The 18,036-nt window shown below is 47.3% G+C and overlaps 1 protein-coding gene across 2 annotated transcripts in view; it reads right to left on the bottom strand.

The window, feature by feature from the left end:
• Positions 1-18,036, bottom strand: part of LOC136621897 (FRAS1-related extracellular matrix protein 1-like) — a 207,117-nt gene that overhangs the window by 104,196 nt on the left and 84,885 nt on the right. The window contains exons 18-21 of one of the 2 annotated variants that reach the window (XM_066597746.1): positions 15,492-15,677; positions 13,477-13,673; positions 4,629-4,854; positions 600-744 (exon numbers count right to left, since the gene is read on the bottom strand). In XM_066597746.1, the coding sequence (XP_066453843.1) occupies positions 600-744; positions 4,629-4,854; positions 13,477-13,673; positions 15,492-15,677 (754 nt within the window). The remainder of the gene's footprint in view (positions 1-599; positions 745-4,628; positions 4,855-13,476; positions 13,674-15,491; positions 15,678-18,036) is intronic. The other variant, XM_066597747.1, reaches the window with a different exon arrangement.

The following is an 18,036-nucleotide window of genomic DNA, read 5'->3' as shown; positions in this document are numbered from 1 at the left end:
TTTCGCGTTCCTCGGAACGTATCGCTTATTGATTTTAACGGGACCTTAAATGCATTGCATGGCTCTCGAATGGCGTGCGATGTGCGTGCGAGCGTGATGCGAGGTTTCCCATTGAAATCAATGGGAAACACTACCGATCCTCTACCGTGCGTAAAACACGTGCGAAAGTCAGAACTTCACAGAGGCGATGCGAGCCTTAGTACCTGTATAAACGCCTCGCACCCGCGGGTGAAATGCACGGTGATGAGTGGGACAAGTTTGTCAGCCCGATTTCGCGCTTGCGCGTGTGAAACTAAACTAAGGTTGGGCGCAACCTCACACCTCGTCCGTGTATTGTGCGATGTGTGGAAGATCGCACATTGCAAGTCCTACTCGTACACTCGCACGAAAATGCGACATGTTGCGAATTGTCCATCTCGCTGCATCGCCGAAAGAGAAAATAATGGATTGTTTTGTGCGTCTCGCAATGCCCAAAACGCGCGCCAGAATATCGTCCAAAGACAGATTCAGCTCCACTACTTCTGTCAAACGGCTCAGCTACACGGCTTTACACATGATCCCCGTTCTACAGACTACAACATGCCGCGCTATTTGGTCACCTGATGAGCTGCGGCTTTTCATCGTTGACTGGCGTGATGTGAACACGCAGCGTCTGCTGGACTGTGTGTTTGCCATCGGTCAGCTGCACTGTAAATCCGTCTTGCTGCGTTTCGCTGCCGTCATGCGCGTACACAATGGTCATTCCTGTAGGAACACAAGTCATTAATGTATCCCTCCCAGGAACGGAAAAAAGGCGACGGGAGCCGCAGGACATCGGGCCGCAGCGCCGTTAGCTGCAACTCTGATATTTAATAAGATCTCAAAGCAAATCCACCTGCGCAGTCAGACAGGTAGAAGAGCAGGGGGCCAACTAATACTTTGTACGTGAAGGGTTAATAATTGATGCGCATCGGAACCTCGGAATTCCTTTTTTTTGCGGTTTTCCTTGCACCACCGTATATTTCATTTGTGAAAGGTTAAAAAATATATAAGAAGGTACGGGGGGGGGGGGGGGGGCACCCAAGAGTAATTACTCCAGCGAGCATTGCCCTTAGCGAGTACCTGCCCGCTCGAGAGAAAAGGTTCGGCTACCGGCGCAGGTGACAGGTGAGTTGCGGCAGTGAGCAGGGGGAGCGGGGTGGGAGAGAGGGAGAGAGAGATCTCCCCTCCGTTCCTGCCCGCTCCCCGCCCGCCGCCGGCAGCTGAATCTTTGCTCCCAAGTGGGCAGGTACTCGCTAAGGGCAATGCTTGCTCGAGCAATTGCCCTTAGCGAGTATGCTCATCACTACTTAAAATCCATCATTCAACCGCAGAGAGATAAAGTGTCTCTCAATAGACAGTGCTGTGTTCTCCAAGGGAGTCGGTGATTACATTGTAACCTGCCAGCAGCCCCGACCAGAATAATGCAGCTGTCTGCAGAGCTGGTCGTGGGATTGATCACATGGTGGGCTCTGCAAACAGCTCATGGAGGCCCTTTGACATGCAAATGAAGATGATAAAGTGTTAATGGCCATTATTGGACATTAACATTTTATGCAAAAGGATCGCGAAAATCATTTGAAAGATTATCTTTTCGTGTAAATGGGCCTTAAGCCGACACCATATGGTTATGAAAGCTGTCTAGAAGAAAATCTGTCTTTGTTTTCCATAGCATCCAATCACAGCGGAGCTTTCATTTTAGCTCAGCAGCAGTATATGAAATGAAAGCTGCGCTGTGATTGGTTGCTTTGGGCAGATTTTCTTCTAGACAGCTGTCAGAGGGTGGTGGATCAGAGGTGGGCAATGTTTACAGGCACTACAAGGAACTCACTAGAAAAGACCCTTTTACTTTACATCAAAAGTGTGAAAGATCATTTCTGGATATCTTCTTTCTAGTCAAATATCTGATCAATCAAGCTTACAGGCCCGAAGCCTGAGGCTGCACTACTGAGGGACTCTGATGAGATCATGATGCTCTCTCTGATGATGTCAGATATAGTGATGTCATGGAGACTTGGTGAGGTGCAGACTCAAATCACCGCCCACTGAATGGCTACTTTATTAGACCTCCCCCCATCTACTAGAGCATTGGACCTCCTTTGGCCTTCAGAACCGAAGCAGTTCATCGTGTTGTAAATGCCACTAGGTGATGAAATCATTCTGCAGGAATATCGGCCCCTGCGGACAGGAAGCTTCTTTTATTGCCATAAATTACATGGAGGTGCTGACATGTTCTGGCCAGCTGACAGGAAGGGGTCATCGATTCATGCTGCTTGTGCCAAATTCTGACCTCCCACCAGCACGGGGCAACAGAAATCTGGTTCCATCTGACCAGGCGATGTTTTTCCGCTGCTCAGAGATACATTTTTTGCATTTTTTGCGCCCTGGAGTCTCATCTTCATGTTTCTCTTAGACGCAATAGTGCTGGTATAGCCATCCGTGCTAGGGAACGGCGATTTGTGCATTCAGACACATTAGTTGGAGCCCCAGCATTGTACTCGGCTGCTCTTGACTGCAGCGCCTGTTGGTCAGAGCGATTCCTGACATCCTCCTATGACCCCTTCAAGTAATAAGTTTTTGGGTTTTTTTGTCCACAGGATCACCTTTCGCTGGATATTCTTCCTCGATTACGCCCTTTTCAGTATACTCTCTGCACCACATGAGAAAACCCCACAAGGTTGGCAGTGAAATCTTGGCTCCGGCAGTCTAGGGCCAATGACCAGGCCTTGTGGATATTCCTATCTAATGTGGATCCACTGATCCACGGAAAACTTGTTATGTGATTTTATGCTGCCCTCCGAGGTCACGGTGATCATAGGGAAGCTCCAACTGTGAAAGAGCTGGGGTCTTAAATAAAGGGGTCAGTCGGTGTACATGCTACACAGCGGTTATGTGCATCTTTGCTGGAGGAACGTCCACATGACAGCAACAGATGCATCATGGGAATTAACACCAAAACCTCCTGACATTTTCAGGACACTTTTAAACCCCACCCCAACTAGGGTTGCCATTTTTATTTTTTTTTTAAATGGCCAAGGTAAAATGGGGCGTGGTTTGGGGTGTGGCTTATCACAACATATGTTTTTAACTCTGTTATTCTAGTGGCCCCATCTAGCAGTTGGGCCCCCTTCAGTGGCCTGAATAGTTACAGTACCCAAAGTAGTAATAGTGAGCCTGCTAGTGGTCCCAGTAGTAATAGTGGCCCAAATATTAATAGTGACCTCCACACAGTGGCCCCAGTAGTAATAGTGACCCCCACAGTGGTCCCATTAGTAATAGTGGCCCAAATATTAATACTGCCCCCCACAGTGGCCCCAGTAGGAATAGTGAAGCCCACAGTGGGCCTAGTAGTAATAGGGATCCCCACAGTGACCTCAGTAGTAATAGTAATCCCCACAGAGGTCCCAATAGTATTAGTGACTCCCACAGTGGCCCAATAGTAATAGTGACCACAACAGTGGACCCAGTAGTAATAGTGGCCTAAATATTAATATTGACCCTCACAGTAGCCCCAGTAGCCATAGTGACCTCCATAGTGGCCCCAGTAGTAATAATGACCCCCACCCCACAGTGCCGTCAGTAGTAATAGTGTTCCCCACAGTGGTCCTAGTAGTAATAGTGACTCCCCCCCCATAGTGACCCTAGTAACAATAGTAACCCCCCCCATAGTGGCCCCAATAGTAATTGTGACCCTCATAGTGTGAGCCCCATCCATACAGTACACAGCGCAGACACCGGTAGGAGGAGTCCAGGGGTGACATCCAGAATAAAACCTCAGGAATGTGCTGGTTGGTCTGGTTGCTGCCCGGCTGGAGCTGCTCAGTGCAGGTAATCATCTTTACCGGTCTCTAGTAGGACCAGTAAATATAGATACCGGCTCTGGTCTTCTGGACAGATTACTGGCTGGGCCGGTGGTTCACTAGCCGGGTGGCAACACTAGCCCTACACATCTGGAAACACCTACTTCTATGCAAATTAGAATTAGTGTCACCGGCTCTGCCACGCGTGTCGTTGGACAATCTCATCAAAGGAATGTTGGGAGGTGTATAAAATCATGGAGACCTCCAACGCCCGATTCCTGCTGGAAACTTTGGAAATTCTGTTTAACTTCCATCTATTTTAATACAACATTTGCTACTGGAACACATTATGAAATAAGAAGCATTCCTCTTTTTGGCGTCCAGTTCGCCATTTGTGGATGTGTCACTTCCCCACTTACTTCCTTAGACTTTCTACCACATCCAGATGGTAAATCTTGTCATTAGTCACGATTTTCTTTCCTTTTTGGAATATTTGTTCTTTTTGACCCTACGTAGAAAGTGCGAGGCCAGGGCCTGCAGTAACCGCTGGGCGCCAGCAGAGGACATTCACGGCCTGTACATTACGCCGAGCCGGAGCGCAGCTTTTATTCCACTGGATCCTGGACAAGAAGGAATTAAAGAAGCTTCACAGACACAGAGCAGATCCCAACGAAGCCAGAAGTCTCATCGGCCCAAGAGGATATGGGGAGGAAGCAGAGACTCAGGGGTCCAATGATGACCCCCTCTTCTCCCCAAGACTATTATACCTATATACTCAGCTCATATGCAGGCGATATATACATAACAGACCTTGCTTCAATGCATCCAAGGTGAAGGCGTCCATGAGGACCTCCCAGTGCGTCTCAGTGGGGTCGAGTTGCTTGTACTGACTGATATCTGCAGCATGCAGGTGGTGTAATAATTTGCCGTGCACTGGGGGGACTATGATGGAGAAGCGCAATATGTCTGGTGGGATATCCAGGTCTTCTGCGTTTAGTGTTGCTGGGCCTATCTCACAGCTTCCCCCCTCCATTACCTAGGTTAGAGAGAGGACAAAACATGGGGTCACATACTTTCAATGTCAAATTTCATTTTCAGTTACCTCTGTGAGCCTGGACTACTGGTTGATATAGGTGTCCCCACCATCCCAGATTCTGAGAGACAGCCCTGGATTGTGGGGGCTCTCCTATCTGGGGAAGCAGGACACATGTCCCAGAGGAGCAGGCAGGAATGAAGTAACATAAAAGATAGCCTAAACCCACCCCTTTTCACTGCCCACCGCCGGTCTGGTTCTCCGCTCACTTTTGGGTAGCAGGAGATTGATGCAGCAAATGACTGGTTTCAGCCATACCAACACTAAGGCCGTGAGTTAGCCGGAGTGATTGCGCTACCTGGAAGTGAGGAGGGACTGGAGTGGAGCAGTAAGGGGAGTGTAAGAGGTGAGTATAGGCTCTGGCCAGGGGCGTAACTATAGAGGATGCAGGGGATGTGGTTGCATCCGGGCCCAAGAGCCTTATGGGGCCCATAAGGCCTCTCTTCTCCATATAGGGAACCAAGTACGATGAGTAAAGCATTATAGTTGGGGGCCCTGTTACAAGTTTTGCATCGGGGCCCGGGAGCTTCAAGTTACGCCTCTGGCTCTGGCTACTTTTAAATCTTATTTCGTAAGGGGGGCGCATTTTTACTGTGAAACTAAGAGGTACTATAACTGTAAGGGCATCACTGAGGGGTACGATTACTGTCAATGAGTCACTGAGGGGCACTATTATGGTGAGGGATTCACTGATGGGCAATATGACTGCCAGGAGGTCACAGAGATGCTCTATTATTGCCAAAGGGTCACTAAGGGGCACTATTAACATGAGAGGGTCACTGAGAGGCATTATTACTCCGAGGGATGGTCACTATTATTGCAAGGGGGTTATTAAGGGGCACTATTACTGCAAAGGGACCACTGAAGAGCACTGTTACTGTGAAGGAGTCAGCAAGCAGCACTATTACTGTGAGCGGGTCACTGAGCGGCACTGTTACTGTGAGTGGGACACTAAAGGGCACTATTACTGTAAGGGGGTTATTTAGGGGTACTGTTACTAGAAGCAAGGGGCGCTATTACTGTGAAGGACTCAAAGGGCATGGCTTAGCGTAAAAGGGGTGTGGCCCAACATGAAAAGTTTACTTCTGGGAGAAGTTGGGAGCTGTGGATACATTTTACTAGCATTGATACATTGTACCAAACTATCACAGCAAGAGAGACATTTTTTGCTGCTGATGTATTTAGCTGACAGAGGATTGTCTAGAATGGAAACAGTTGTAACAAACCCTCAGCTGTGAGAAGTATTAGGCCTTTTTTAGATTTGGAATGCAAACAAGGAGATTCCTCTTTACTGACAGCAAGCAGAGATCTTTGAAGTGACGCAAAATTGAAAAATAAAGTATGTTAGACAGATAGGGACTTTTATTACACTCTACCAGCATCCTGACATCAGACTCCTTATTGGATATAGATAAGATTTTACCGCTGTGGCCAGCTGAAGTTTCTGGGAAAGTTGGGTGGCAACCGACATGTCCATCAATGTAGCTCAGCTAGGGGGTAGTCACCCAGCTTTCCCTGCTCCTTATATCACTGGTGGGAAGCACTGCTATGTGCCATGCAGGAGTCTCGGAAATCTGGGTGATTTTCCTGATTGCAGTGAAAATGTCGTTGCAGACACAAAAAAATGGGACTAAAATTTGCTGCATGACCTTTGATTGAACCCTAAAACTTGGACGGCGTTAGCGGCAGGATCACGCAGGGATTTTGGGTTGAAATGAGAACATTGTTGCCAACCCAGCGAGGCCGGAGTGTGACAGATTGTAACATTGTAGCACTCGCTCATAGAGGGTCTATGTTCTGATGAAAAAGCAAACAATGATTGTCCCAAAGTGGCCAATATTAGTCATGGAAAGACATACAGGCTCCTCCAGAGCAGCGCGGCCTCTTCCCGGATCCCCTGCTCCTAAATATAGCGCCTCTGTGTGTGGCACTCGCTGCCTCGATTGGGATTTATACCAGCTGAGAACCACACATGGAAGTCGGGATTTACCGTCCCTTTATCCTGTGCCATGTATGTCTGCCGTAAGACGCGGACAATTTTTTCAGGCGTTCTGTTTACACTTTGTGGTCGGCGCTGTTCACAGGGGACTAGTGATGAGCAAATGCAAACCATACTTAAACCTGCCAGTAAGGCGTCTCGCAGCCTCCTCGCACTTTGTCTCCACACTTCATTCATCTTCAGGACTGGTGACTGGTCTTCCCTTTAGTTTTATTTTTTTGCACTGTTTCACCTTGGCGAAAAGGGGGAGAGTTTATCTGTTTACAAAGCCTATGTGCTCCCTGATCACTGTATATAATCATTCTATAGAAAAAGTGGAGTCACTGTGCACATACAATACTTCTACCGTACTGATCCTGAGTTACATCCTGTATTATACTCCAGAGCTGCACTCACTATTCTGCTGGTGGAGTCACTGTGTACATACATTACTTATACCGTACTGATCCTGAGTTACATCCTGTATTATACTCCAGAGCCGCACTCATTATTCCGCTGATGGAGTCACTGTGTTCATACATTACTTATCCTGTACTGATCCCGAGCAACATTCTATGTTATACCCCAGAGCTGCACTCACTATTCTGCTGCTGGAGTCACTGTGCACATACAATACTTCGACCGTACTGATCCTGAGTTACATCCTGCATTATACTCCAGAGCTGCACTCACTATTCTGCTGGTGGAGTCACTGTGTTCATACATTACTTATCCTGTACTGATCCCGAGCAACATTCTATGTTATACCCCAGAGCTGCACTCACTATTCTGCTGCTGGAGTCACTGTGCACATACAATACTTCGACCGTACTGATCCTGAGTTACATCCTGTATTATACTCCAGAGCTGCACTCACTATTCTGCTGGTGGAGTCACTGTGTTCATACATTACTTATCCTGTACTGATCCCGAGCAACATTCTATGTTATACCCCAGAGCTGCACTCACTATTCTGCTGCTGGAGTCACTGTGCACATACAATACTTCGACCGTACTGATCCTGAGTTACATCCTGTATTATACTCCAGAGCTGCACTCACTATTCTGCTGGTGGAGTCACTGTGTACATACATTACTTATCCTGCACTGCTCCTGGGTTACATCCTGTGTTCTACTTCAGAGCTGCACTCACTATTTTGCTGGTGGAGTCACTGTGTACATACATTACTTATGCTGTACTGATCCTGAGTTACATCCTGTATTATACTCCAGAGCTGCACTCACTATTCTGCTGGTGGAGTCACTGTGTACATACATTACTTATGCTGTACTGATCCTGAGTTACTTCCTGCATTATACTCCAGAGCTGCACTCACTATTCTGCTGGTGGAGTCACTGTGTACATACATTACTTATCCTGCACTGCTCCTGGGTTACATCCTGTGTTCTACTTCAGAGCTGCACTCACTATTTTGCTGGTGGAGTCACTGTGTACATAGATTACTTATGCTGTACTGATCCTGAGTTACATCCTGTATTATACTCTAGAGCTGCACTCACTATTCTGCTGGTGGAGTCACTGTGTACATACATTACTTATGCTGTACTGATCCTGAGTTACATCCTGTATTATACTCCAGAGCTGCACTCACTATTCTGCTGGTGGAGTCACTGTGTACATACATTACTTATCCTGTACTGATCCTGAGTTACATCCTGTATTATACACCAGAGCTGCACTCACTATTCAGCTGGTGAAGTCACTGTGCACATACATTACTTATCCTGTACTGATCCTGAGTTACATCCTGTGTTATACTTCAGAGCTGCACTCACTATTCTGCTGGTGGAGTCACTGTGTACATACATTACTTATCCTGTACTGATCCTGAGTTACATCCTGTATTATACTGCAGAGCTGCACTCACTATTCTGCTGGTGGAGTCACTATGTACATACATTACTTATCCTGTACTGATCCTGAGTTACATCCTGTATTATATTCCAGAGCTGCACTCACTATTCTGCTGGTGGAGTCACTGTGTACATACATTACTTATCCTGTACTGATCCTGAGTTATATCCTGTATTATACCCCAGAGCTGCGCTCACTATTCTGCTGGTGGAGTCACTGTGTACATACATTACTTATCCTGTACTGATTCTGAGTTATATCCTGTATTATACTCCAGAGCTGCACTCACTATTCTGCTGGTGGAGTCACTGTGTACATACATTACTTATCCTGTACTGACCCTGAGTTACATCCTGTATTATACCCTATGCACTGTTGCAACAGACTAGGTCAACTATGCTACAATGGGGTTTTTGACATGTTTCTAATAATGTCCAGCAGAATAGTGAGTGCAGCTGTGGAGTAATACCGTAGTATCCCCTATAGTGGCATCAATAGTAAGAACGATCCCAGTTAGTAGCCCCAGTAGAAATACTGATCCCATAGTGGCCCCAGTCTTAATAGTGACCGCTATAGTGTATCTCTAGTGGGGCAGCAAGTTGGGAAGCATTTAACTCACCCAGTGTGCAGTTCTGGTCCGCTGCTGCTGCGGACGGCTCACGGGTGGCAATTATTTTTCAATACTTTTTAATATGGCTGGTAGAAAATAAATACAGCATGGGCAACAACTCTAGCACCGCCCCTCTGAGGTCTACCTGAAGCGGCAGTCTCAGGTCGCCTCATTCTAGGGGCGCCCCTGGACCTACTCAGGTTCCCCTTTTCTTTAGGGCTTCTATAGCAGCTGTATGATCTGCTTCTATGGTAGGACACCTTTTACAGCACTATGTGTATCTATATATGTATTTATATATTTAAAGGGGAAGTGTCCCATAATAGCTTACCATTAAAGATATAATACATATGCTCTGTGGACTTAAACATCCAGCTACTTTGGGGCATTAGATATTTCTCATTGCATGCAGAGGATCACCAGCCTTGAAGCCGCTTCCTAAAAAAGGCAGCTAATCATTAGCAGCTGTCCCGCAGCCTGTGCAAACTGACTGGATAATCCCGTCCCTCTCAGCAGGTGTTTGCAGCACTAGTCACACTACGCATTTCAATGACCAGTGATGTGAAGGCATCTTCCCTGCAACCTCAACTGTAAGCATCTGCAGGACTGGATTTATAGAAAATAGGGTCATAGTAAAGTAGCCCCCCTCCTCCAGCCATTTTAGTCATTTCAAATACACCATTTATATGCACATTTTGCCCAAATGTTTATGACCAAGAATCCAATAGATGAGCCTTGTATGACGCAGTGTGTTAAGGTAGCAGAAATGCAGTCCCAAGCTCTCGCTCGTGACCTGAAGGTTGCAGGTCCAATCCCTGCTTGGGTCAGGTAGCCGGCTCAAGGGTGACTCAACCTTTACTTTTACTGCAATAGAATGCCGAATTTACACTCTTTGTAAAGAACCCGCCCCTAGAAGAAGTTGTCATTTTTCTGCAAAACTAGGCATGTCTCAGTTCCATCTCAGGCAGATATGTAAATGATGAGAGTTGCGGTGATTAGATGAACGGTCTTGTCACCTGAGGCCATAAAAGTGGTTCCCCCTTGTCCTATAAGAGGCTCTCGGAGGCCCCTTGTGTGCAGTGACCTCTTCTTCCATTTGTGTAGAGCTTGTTGGCCACTAGATGCCTCTACGACGCAGAGAAGAGATTTCACCCCGTTACCAGAGTCTTAGAGGGGCGCATTATTGGGATGTGAGAAGCTTCATGGTCATATCCACGAATTGCCATGTAACATGGCACTGTGACATGAACACCCTGCAGAGTCTTACTGGCACGTGAACTGCAGAACTGCGAACTAGACATGAAACTTGTAGAGATGACTGAGAAACAGACATAAACGTTACACCATTTACACGCACAAACTGGCAAAACCAGAACAGCAGAACTGCGAAACGGACTTCATACTCGTGGACAGACACAAACCAACGGCTGATAAATGCTCAAATGTATAAGCATACCCACATGTAAAAATAGATGGAATAGATACAATACGAGGTATTAGTTCATATTTTGGCCAAGATTCTTAAGCCCGCAAGCCAACTTCACAAGTCCTCATTGTCGCGCGGCTCCCTAGATTTACAAGACAACTAATCCCAGGAAACCTGCTTACAATCAGGGGGAATCGTCCTGATAGGGACGACCCTGCACTAGAACCTAGGTACCTACCTCGTTCTAGATAAGAAATGACCCACAGCAAGACACACCACACTACATATACCGAGAGCTGCACACACACACAAGAGCATGACACAGTTCACACTGAACATCCTGAACACTACACAGACACTTCATTTTCAGCTACATGCACAGACACACAGGAGCATGACACTGTTCACACTGAAAAAAAATGAGAAAAGGCTGGCAGCCTCTAGCAGAGGAGCTGGTATATATGAGCAACAGACCTTGGGGATTGGCTGGCTGGAGCAATCCATACCCAGCCAGCTCAATCAACACCACCTGTGAAGCTATGCTGCTGGTAACCCATGCAAAACAACAGATCCCAGTAGCAAACCCTAACATGCCCTCCACCTGGGCCATTGTGACCAGACTTTTAGAAAGTGTTAGAACCAGAAGATGCAAGAGGACACACGCACAAAGGTGACTGGGCTCAGAACACCCTCGACAGATGGCCCCACCCTGCCCGGTCATCCGATTTAATCACCAATAGAACATGTAAGGTACAATCTAGGATGTGAACTTCAAAAGCCTACGAGTTTACATGATCTAGAGGCTGAGTTATAACAAATGTGGACCAATATGCCACAGGATACCATATAGAACCTGTATGCTGCCATGCCCACCCGTATTATATCTTGCATCAAAGCTAGAGGTGGTCCAACAGGGTACTAGAGCCTCTATGCTTACCCGAATCACATCTTGTATCCAAGCTAGAGGCAGCCCAACAGGGTACTAGAACTTCCATGCCCGCCCATATCACATCTTGTATCCAAGCTAGAGGCGGTACGATAGGGTACTAAAGCCTCCATGCCCTCCACTTTTTACATCTTGTATCAAAGATAAAGGCAGTGCAACAGGGTACTAGAGCCTCCATGCCTGCCAGTATCACATCTTATATCCAAGCTAAAGCTGGTATAACAGGGTACTAGAGTCTCCATGTTTGACCATGTCACATCTTGTATCCAAGCTAGAGGCAGTACAACGGGATGCTAAAGCCTCCATGCCCGCCCATATCGCATCTTGTATCTAAGCTAGAGGCAGTTCCACAGGGTACTAGAGTCTCCATGTTCGACCATGTCACATGTTGTATCCAAGCTAGAGGAAGTACAACAGGGTACTAGCCCCTCCATACCTGTCCGTATCACATCTTGTATCTAAGGTAGAGACAGTAAAACAGGGTATTAGAGCCTCCATGCCCACCACCTTTCACATCTTGTATCAAAGCTAAAGCCAGTACAACAGGGTACTAGAGCCTCCCTGCCTGCCAGTATCACAACTTGTATCCAAGTTAGAGGCGGTACAACAGGGTACTAGAGCCTCCATGCCCACCTGTATCACATCTTGTATCCAAGCTAGAGGCGGTACAACAGGGTACTAGAGCCTCCATGCCCACCCGTATCACATCTTGTATCCAAGCTAGAGGAGCTACAACAGGGTACTAGAGCCTCCATGCCCCCCCCCCCTCCCCCGTATCACATCTTGTATCCAAGCTAGAGGCGGTACAACAGGGTACTAGAGCCTCCATGCCCACCCGTATCACATCTTGTATGCAAGCTAGAGGCGGAACAACGGGGTACTAGAGCCTCCATGTCCGCCCGTATCACATCTTGTATCTAAGCTAGAAGCAGTACAACAGGGTACTAGAGCCTCCATGCCAGCCTGTACCGCATCTTGTATCCAAGCTAGAGGCGCCACAACAAGGTACTAGAGCCTCCATGCCTGCCCGACTGCCTGTTTATACTAAGCAGGTAGTCGCTCACCAGTCATGTATTCTCAGTGAGCTGAAACAAAGTTCTCGCTCAGGATCCTGTCGGGTCCCGACAACTATTGGTCAAGAATCGGTCATCTGTTTAAAAGCACCTTAAGACAGACAATCTTAAAACGCGCCAGACTGATCACAGCCGGATGGTAAGTGTGTTGAATTTTAAGACTGCTTAGTCTCAGTTTATCTCACCTATTAATTGGCTGAGCTTAGACCGAAAATTGTTCCAAAATGGCAGAATTTTCTGAAATTTGGTGCAACTTTTGGCACAACGTAGGCTGCACCTCTTTTTGGGGTGAATTGGAAAAAACTATCTGAAAGTGTCTAAAGCACATACTGACTTCAGAGAGGATGGACTCCTGGGACCCTGCTGGGGGGTGGGGGTGCAGGAGGGCACGCTCAGGAGATTTTACTGCTGTTTTCAGAGTGGAATTTAAAGGGTTAACAGCCACGACTGCAGTTATCTCCGATCCTGGCTGCTGCGAGCGGTTATCAAAGATGGCCGACACCCGCTGCATATGGCGCACCCTCAGCTCCTAAGCGCGGCGCAGTGAATACTGTAGACGTCTATGTACGTCCCAACTGTACAGGGCATCGGCGGTTATCATGTATATAGTCGTATGGCTGTCAGGCAGAGGTTAACCAAGCCTTACGGAGTCTTACCGTTACGTTGCTGACGTGCAGCCGAGGCTCCTCGTCGTTTACGGGTTTGATGACGATGTAGAACGGGACGATCATAGATTTCTGGATGGAATCCGTGCTGGAGATCATGAAGAAATCCGATGTCGGCTCTATATGCTGATGGTGGGACTGGACGTAGCGGATGTATCCTGCGCTCACGTGCTGAAGGCTGAACGAACCTTGGTAGGAACACAGAAGAGGTGCCTTTACTAGTAATGCCTATTGGCTCATTTAATTCCTCGCCATTTTCAAGAACTTGGCTTGCTGTCAGTGAATGGAAAGCTCTTCTTTATATCCAGACCTATTACTTCTCTTAGCTGAGGACACGGTTGTATCCAGTCTGGACAAACTCTGCAGCAGCACAGATCTCTCTCCTGTCCTGAGAGTTTGTTACGATGTATCAGTGCAAGGCATACATACACGGCCCCCTGTCCACGGACGTGAATCACGCCGGCTGATGCTTTCCATAGCATTGCTACGGAAGGCGCCGGCCCCTGTCCACGAGCGGAGAATCATTACGATTCTGCGCTCGCGGCGGGCACTTTGCAGCATGTTGCGAATTGCCCCGATTCTCCGCGGACAGCCTATCTATCAGATAGGGCTGACCGGCGGAGATTCGGCGGCGGCTCCTGCTCCCGGGCAGCGGCTCCTGTGGCGGAGATCTGCCGCGGGACTTCGCAACGCCCGTGGATAGGGGGACTTAGTCTGGGGTCCACGCTGTGTATCTCATAAAGGATTGTCTAGACTGGATACAATTGTAACAAACCCTCAGTTGTCGGAATTATTAGGTCTGCACAGGCTTCAACCTCTGAATGCAAAGAAGCTGCTCCTTCATTGACGGCTGCAGGTCGGACGGCCGCCATTGACTTCAACGGAGGCCGTCCCCACAGAGTCCGCTGCAAAATAGAGCATGCTGCAATTTTTCCTCCACTTGCGGAATACGCAACTCCTTTCCATGAGTGAAGAAAAAAGCGATTGTACATACCTTTCAATGCATGCGATTTGACGTGGAATCCGTTTGTGTGAGACCGGCCTAAAGGTGCCTTCACACTTGCGATCGCAATATCACTGCGTTTTTTTTACGTGAATGTCAATAGGACTTTCTAATGTTAACGCATCGCACAAAATTGCAAGTTTGTGCTTTGCAGTTTTTGTGTGACACGTTTTTAACATAAGACAGTCCTATTGACATTCGCGTAAAAAAAATGCATCAATATTGCGATTGCAAGTGGGAAGGCCCCCAAGGCTGAGCGCAACACTTGGAATTTTGGATGCATTTTTGATTTGCAGTAAAAAAAAAAAACGCTGCAAAAATAAAGCATGCATTTTTACAAAACCGCACAAAGTTTAAAAAAAAAAAGTGTCATTTTTTAATGCAGGCGGTTTTTCGCTGTGGTTCAAAAATACAGGAAAGAATGCCAAGTGTGAATGTAGCCTAAGGAAAGGGGTGGGGGGGGGAGGGGAGGGGGGTACCGATAGATGCCCGACAGGCTGTCCCAGCGATAATCGCTCCTGTGCTTATACACAAGAGCGAACATCACTAACTGGATGGAGGTGGAGCGGGCCGGGATTGTTCCAGCCCCTCAGGTCTCCAGAATATAAAACCAGACTACTGCTTTACGTTGACAGCACAGATAGCTGGGAGGGTTATCCTATAGACATAAGATAACCCTTTATCATCTCCCTTTAGCTGCACCTATTGACATGGGCTTACCTGCAGAACTGCTATAAATCTGTTATCCGTAGCCAGTTTTTGACTGCAGGGTCTTCTGTCAGATTTCAGAGGGTCGGAGCTCCACTTTTTCTTACAGCGCTGATGATAATATTCTGGCTGCCTGCAGTGCCTCTAGAGGGAGCTTACTGCATACACATTTATTATTGATTTTGTATGACAGGATACAGTGAGCTCCCCCTAGTGGTGACTGCAGGCAGACAGAAGTTTCATTATTCAACTCTACGGCTATCTGATGCTTTAATACACATATGGAAGAACTTACTGATCCTGGTCTCAGCAGTGCTCTTCTCTGATCCCGGGGAGGGTATTGTGCTCTCAAAGTAGCCATACTGTGGCTGTGTCTCCATGAGGAAGATTAACTCATCAGCCAGAGTGTCCACATCCGATGCATTCACATGATTTACGGATAGAAGCGAGGAAAAGCCTTCATCAACAACAAAGACGTCCCCTGCAAAAATTAAGTGATGCAATGTACACTATCTTATCGAAAGTAATTGGGCAGCTGAGCAAGAATGAAACGCAGTATTTATTCCCATATGTTAATACTTAGTGGGGCTCCTTTGGCCTAAATGTTTTTGGATACTCTCTGTGATATACTTTCTACTAACGTCTGATACACTTCAGCTGGTATTTCCCTCCAGTCATCCTGCAAATGTCTGGTGAGTTATCTCAGAGAAGATGGACGCTGCTCATATTTCCTGACCTGACGTTTCAGTTCATCCCAAGGATGTTCAGTAGGTTCAGGTTGGGACTCCAGCCGGTCCAATCATGGAACATCAAGATCCTCAAATCAACATAAAACAGCGTTGTATCTGTGACACAGCTCGTTGTCTTGTTGGAAGTATGGCCGACCATTCCCAGAGGATTGTCACATTATCAGCAGCACATTATTGTCTAGAATGTCAGGGTCACCTCCGTCTTGATGGTTCTTGTCACTACAACCAACGGACCGAGACCATGACACGTAAAACATCCCAGACAATAATGGACCCTCTGCTGTACTTAACTGTTGGTACAATACACCCAGGCAAAAGGTGTTCCCTAGGCATCCTCCACCCCCAGGTATGGCCATCTCATTTGAAGATGGAGTAGCAAGATTAGTCACTCCATAGAATGTTCTTCCATCGCTCAACTGTTCATTGATGATGCTCCTTGCACCATTGTAGACGGGTTGATGCATCTTTTAAAGAACTCGCTCGATGTTTGCAGGCTGAATGAAGGGAAATACCGGTAGCAGCTGAAGAGTATTAGTAGAAAGTATGCCACTAAGAGTATCTGAGGACGTTAGGCCTAAAGGAGCCCCACTAAGTATTAACATGGAAATAAATCCTTCTTTTGGTAGTATGCTCTGTAATGAACCCTCTGCTGGCAGTATGACTAGGGTGTGCGCTGAGGGTTTGTTGCCGGTCTAGAAAATCCTGGTAGTTTGTTATAATGTATCAGGTCAGGTTGTAAATTTAGAGGATTCAGGCAGGGGCGTAACTATAGAGGGTGCAGGGGATGCGGTTGCACCCGGGCCCAGGAGCCTTAGGGGGCCCATAAGGCCTCTCTTCTCCATATAGGGAGCCCAGTTCTATGAATAAAGCATTATAGTTGGGGGCCCTGTTACAGGTTTTGTATTGGGGCCCAGAAGCTTCAAGTTATGTCTCTGTGCAGCATGGTTTAGGTATGGGTACGGGTACAGATACAGATAGAGGGGGGCCCCAGCTCACGTTTTGCACCAGGGCCCCTGAGCCTTTAGTTACGCCCCTGGATTCAGGCTACATACAATGTTAACAACTGTGAAAAGTATTAAAGGGGTTGTACCAAGGTTAACTTTTGTCACCTAACCACAGGATTGGTGATACAAGTCTGATAGGTGGAGCTCTCACCGCTGAGACCCCCATCCATCACAGGTCCTCCTCTCTAGCTCACTGAGGGCTCTGCAGTCATGATGGATTGGATGGAGCAGTTGTTGCACATGTTCAGTGCTGCTCCTTTCATTTTAATGGGGCTGACGAAAAATATGTGCATGAGCGGCCACCTCTCCATTCAGTCTCCTCCTCCCGGGGGGCTGCAGGAAGCCAACAATGAGGAAGAAGAAGGATATGGGAGATGCCACCGATCAAAGTTTTTATTACCAATCCTGTGGAAAGATGATAAAAGTTAATCTTGGTACAACCTGTTCAACTATGTGCAAGTTTTCAGCGGCGAGCACATAGTGGCTGCTATTCACAAGTATGTCGCTGCCACTTTCTCCCCCCCCACCCCCTCCCTTTGCCGGACGGCTCCCATAGGAGTCTATGGGAGCCGCCGCTGTTGATGGAGAGAAATCTCAGCGTAAAAAAAAAAACGATTTTTTCGGTGCATCAAAAAATAATTCATCTGAAAGAACCCATAGGAAGCCATGAGTTCCTTTAGATGCAATTTTTTGACGTGCCTATTCCGTGTCAAACGGCCGCCTGTGTGAAGGAGCCCTAACTGCGGTTTTGATACAGAATTTTTAAGCCATTTTCAATCCTGCATTAAAATCCGCAGGTAGCCGGTGGGTTTTGGTGCAGAATTTCCCTCGGCTCGCGGTGACGTGCGCGGTCTATTCCGTCCCATGGGAAACGTCCCTAATAACTTTATAATGAATTGTCCTATATCGGAGCACAAAGCTCCGTACAGCCCAGCACATTCCTTCCAGCGGCCGGCTCCGCACTTGACGGTCCAGCTGCCGCTCGCTGGGATATTTCTGCACCTTCCATCAATAGAACATATGGTAACATCACACTTGGATCTGAAGTGATTGTGATAAATGCTTCATTATCTGCCACTCACCCATT

The sequence above is a fragment of the Eleutherodactylus coqui genome, chromosome 3, assembly GCF_035609145.1.
Source record: "Eleutherodactylus coqui strain aEleCoq1 chromosome 3, aEleCoq1.hap1, whole genome shotgun sequence".
Lineage (NCBI taxonomy): Eukaryota > Metazoa > Chordata > Amphibia > Anura > Eleutherodactylidae > Eleutherodactylus > Eleutherodactylus coqui.
The sequence above is the reverse complement of the archived record's forward strand: the minus strand, read 5'-3'. Positions and strand labels throughout refer to the sequence as shown.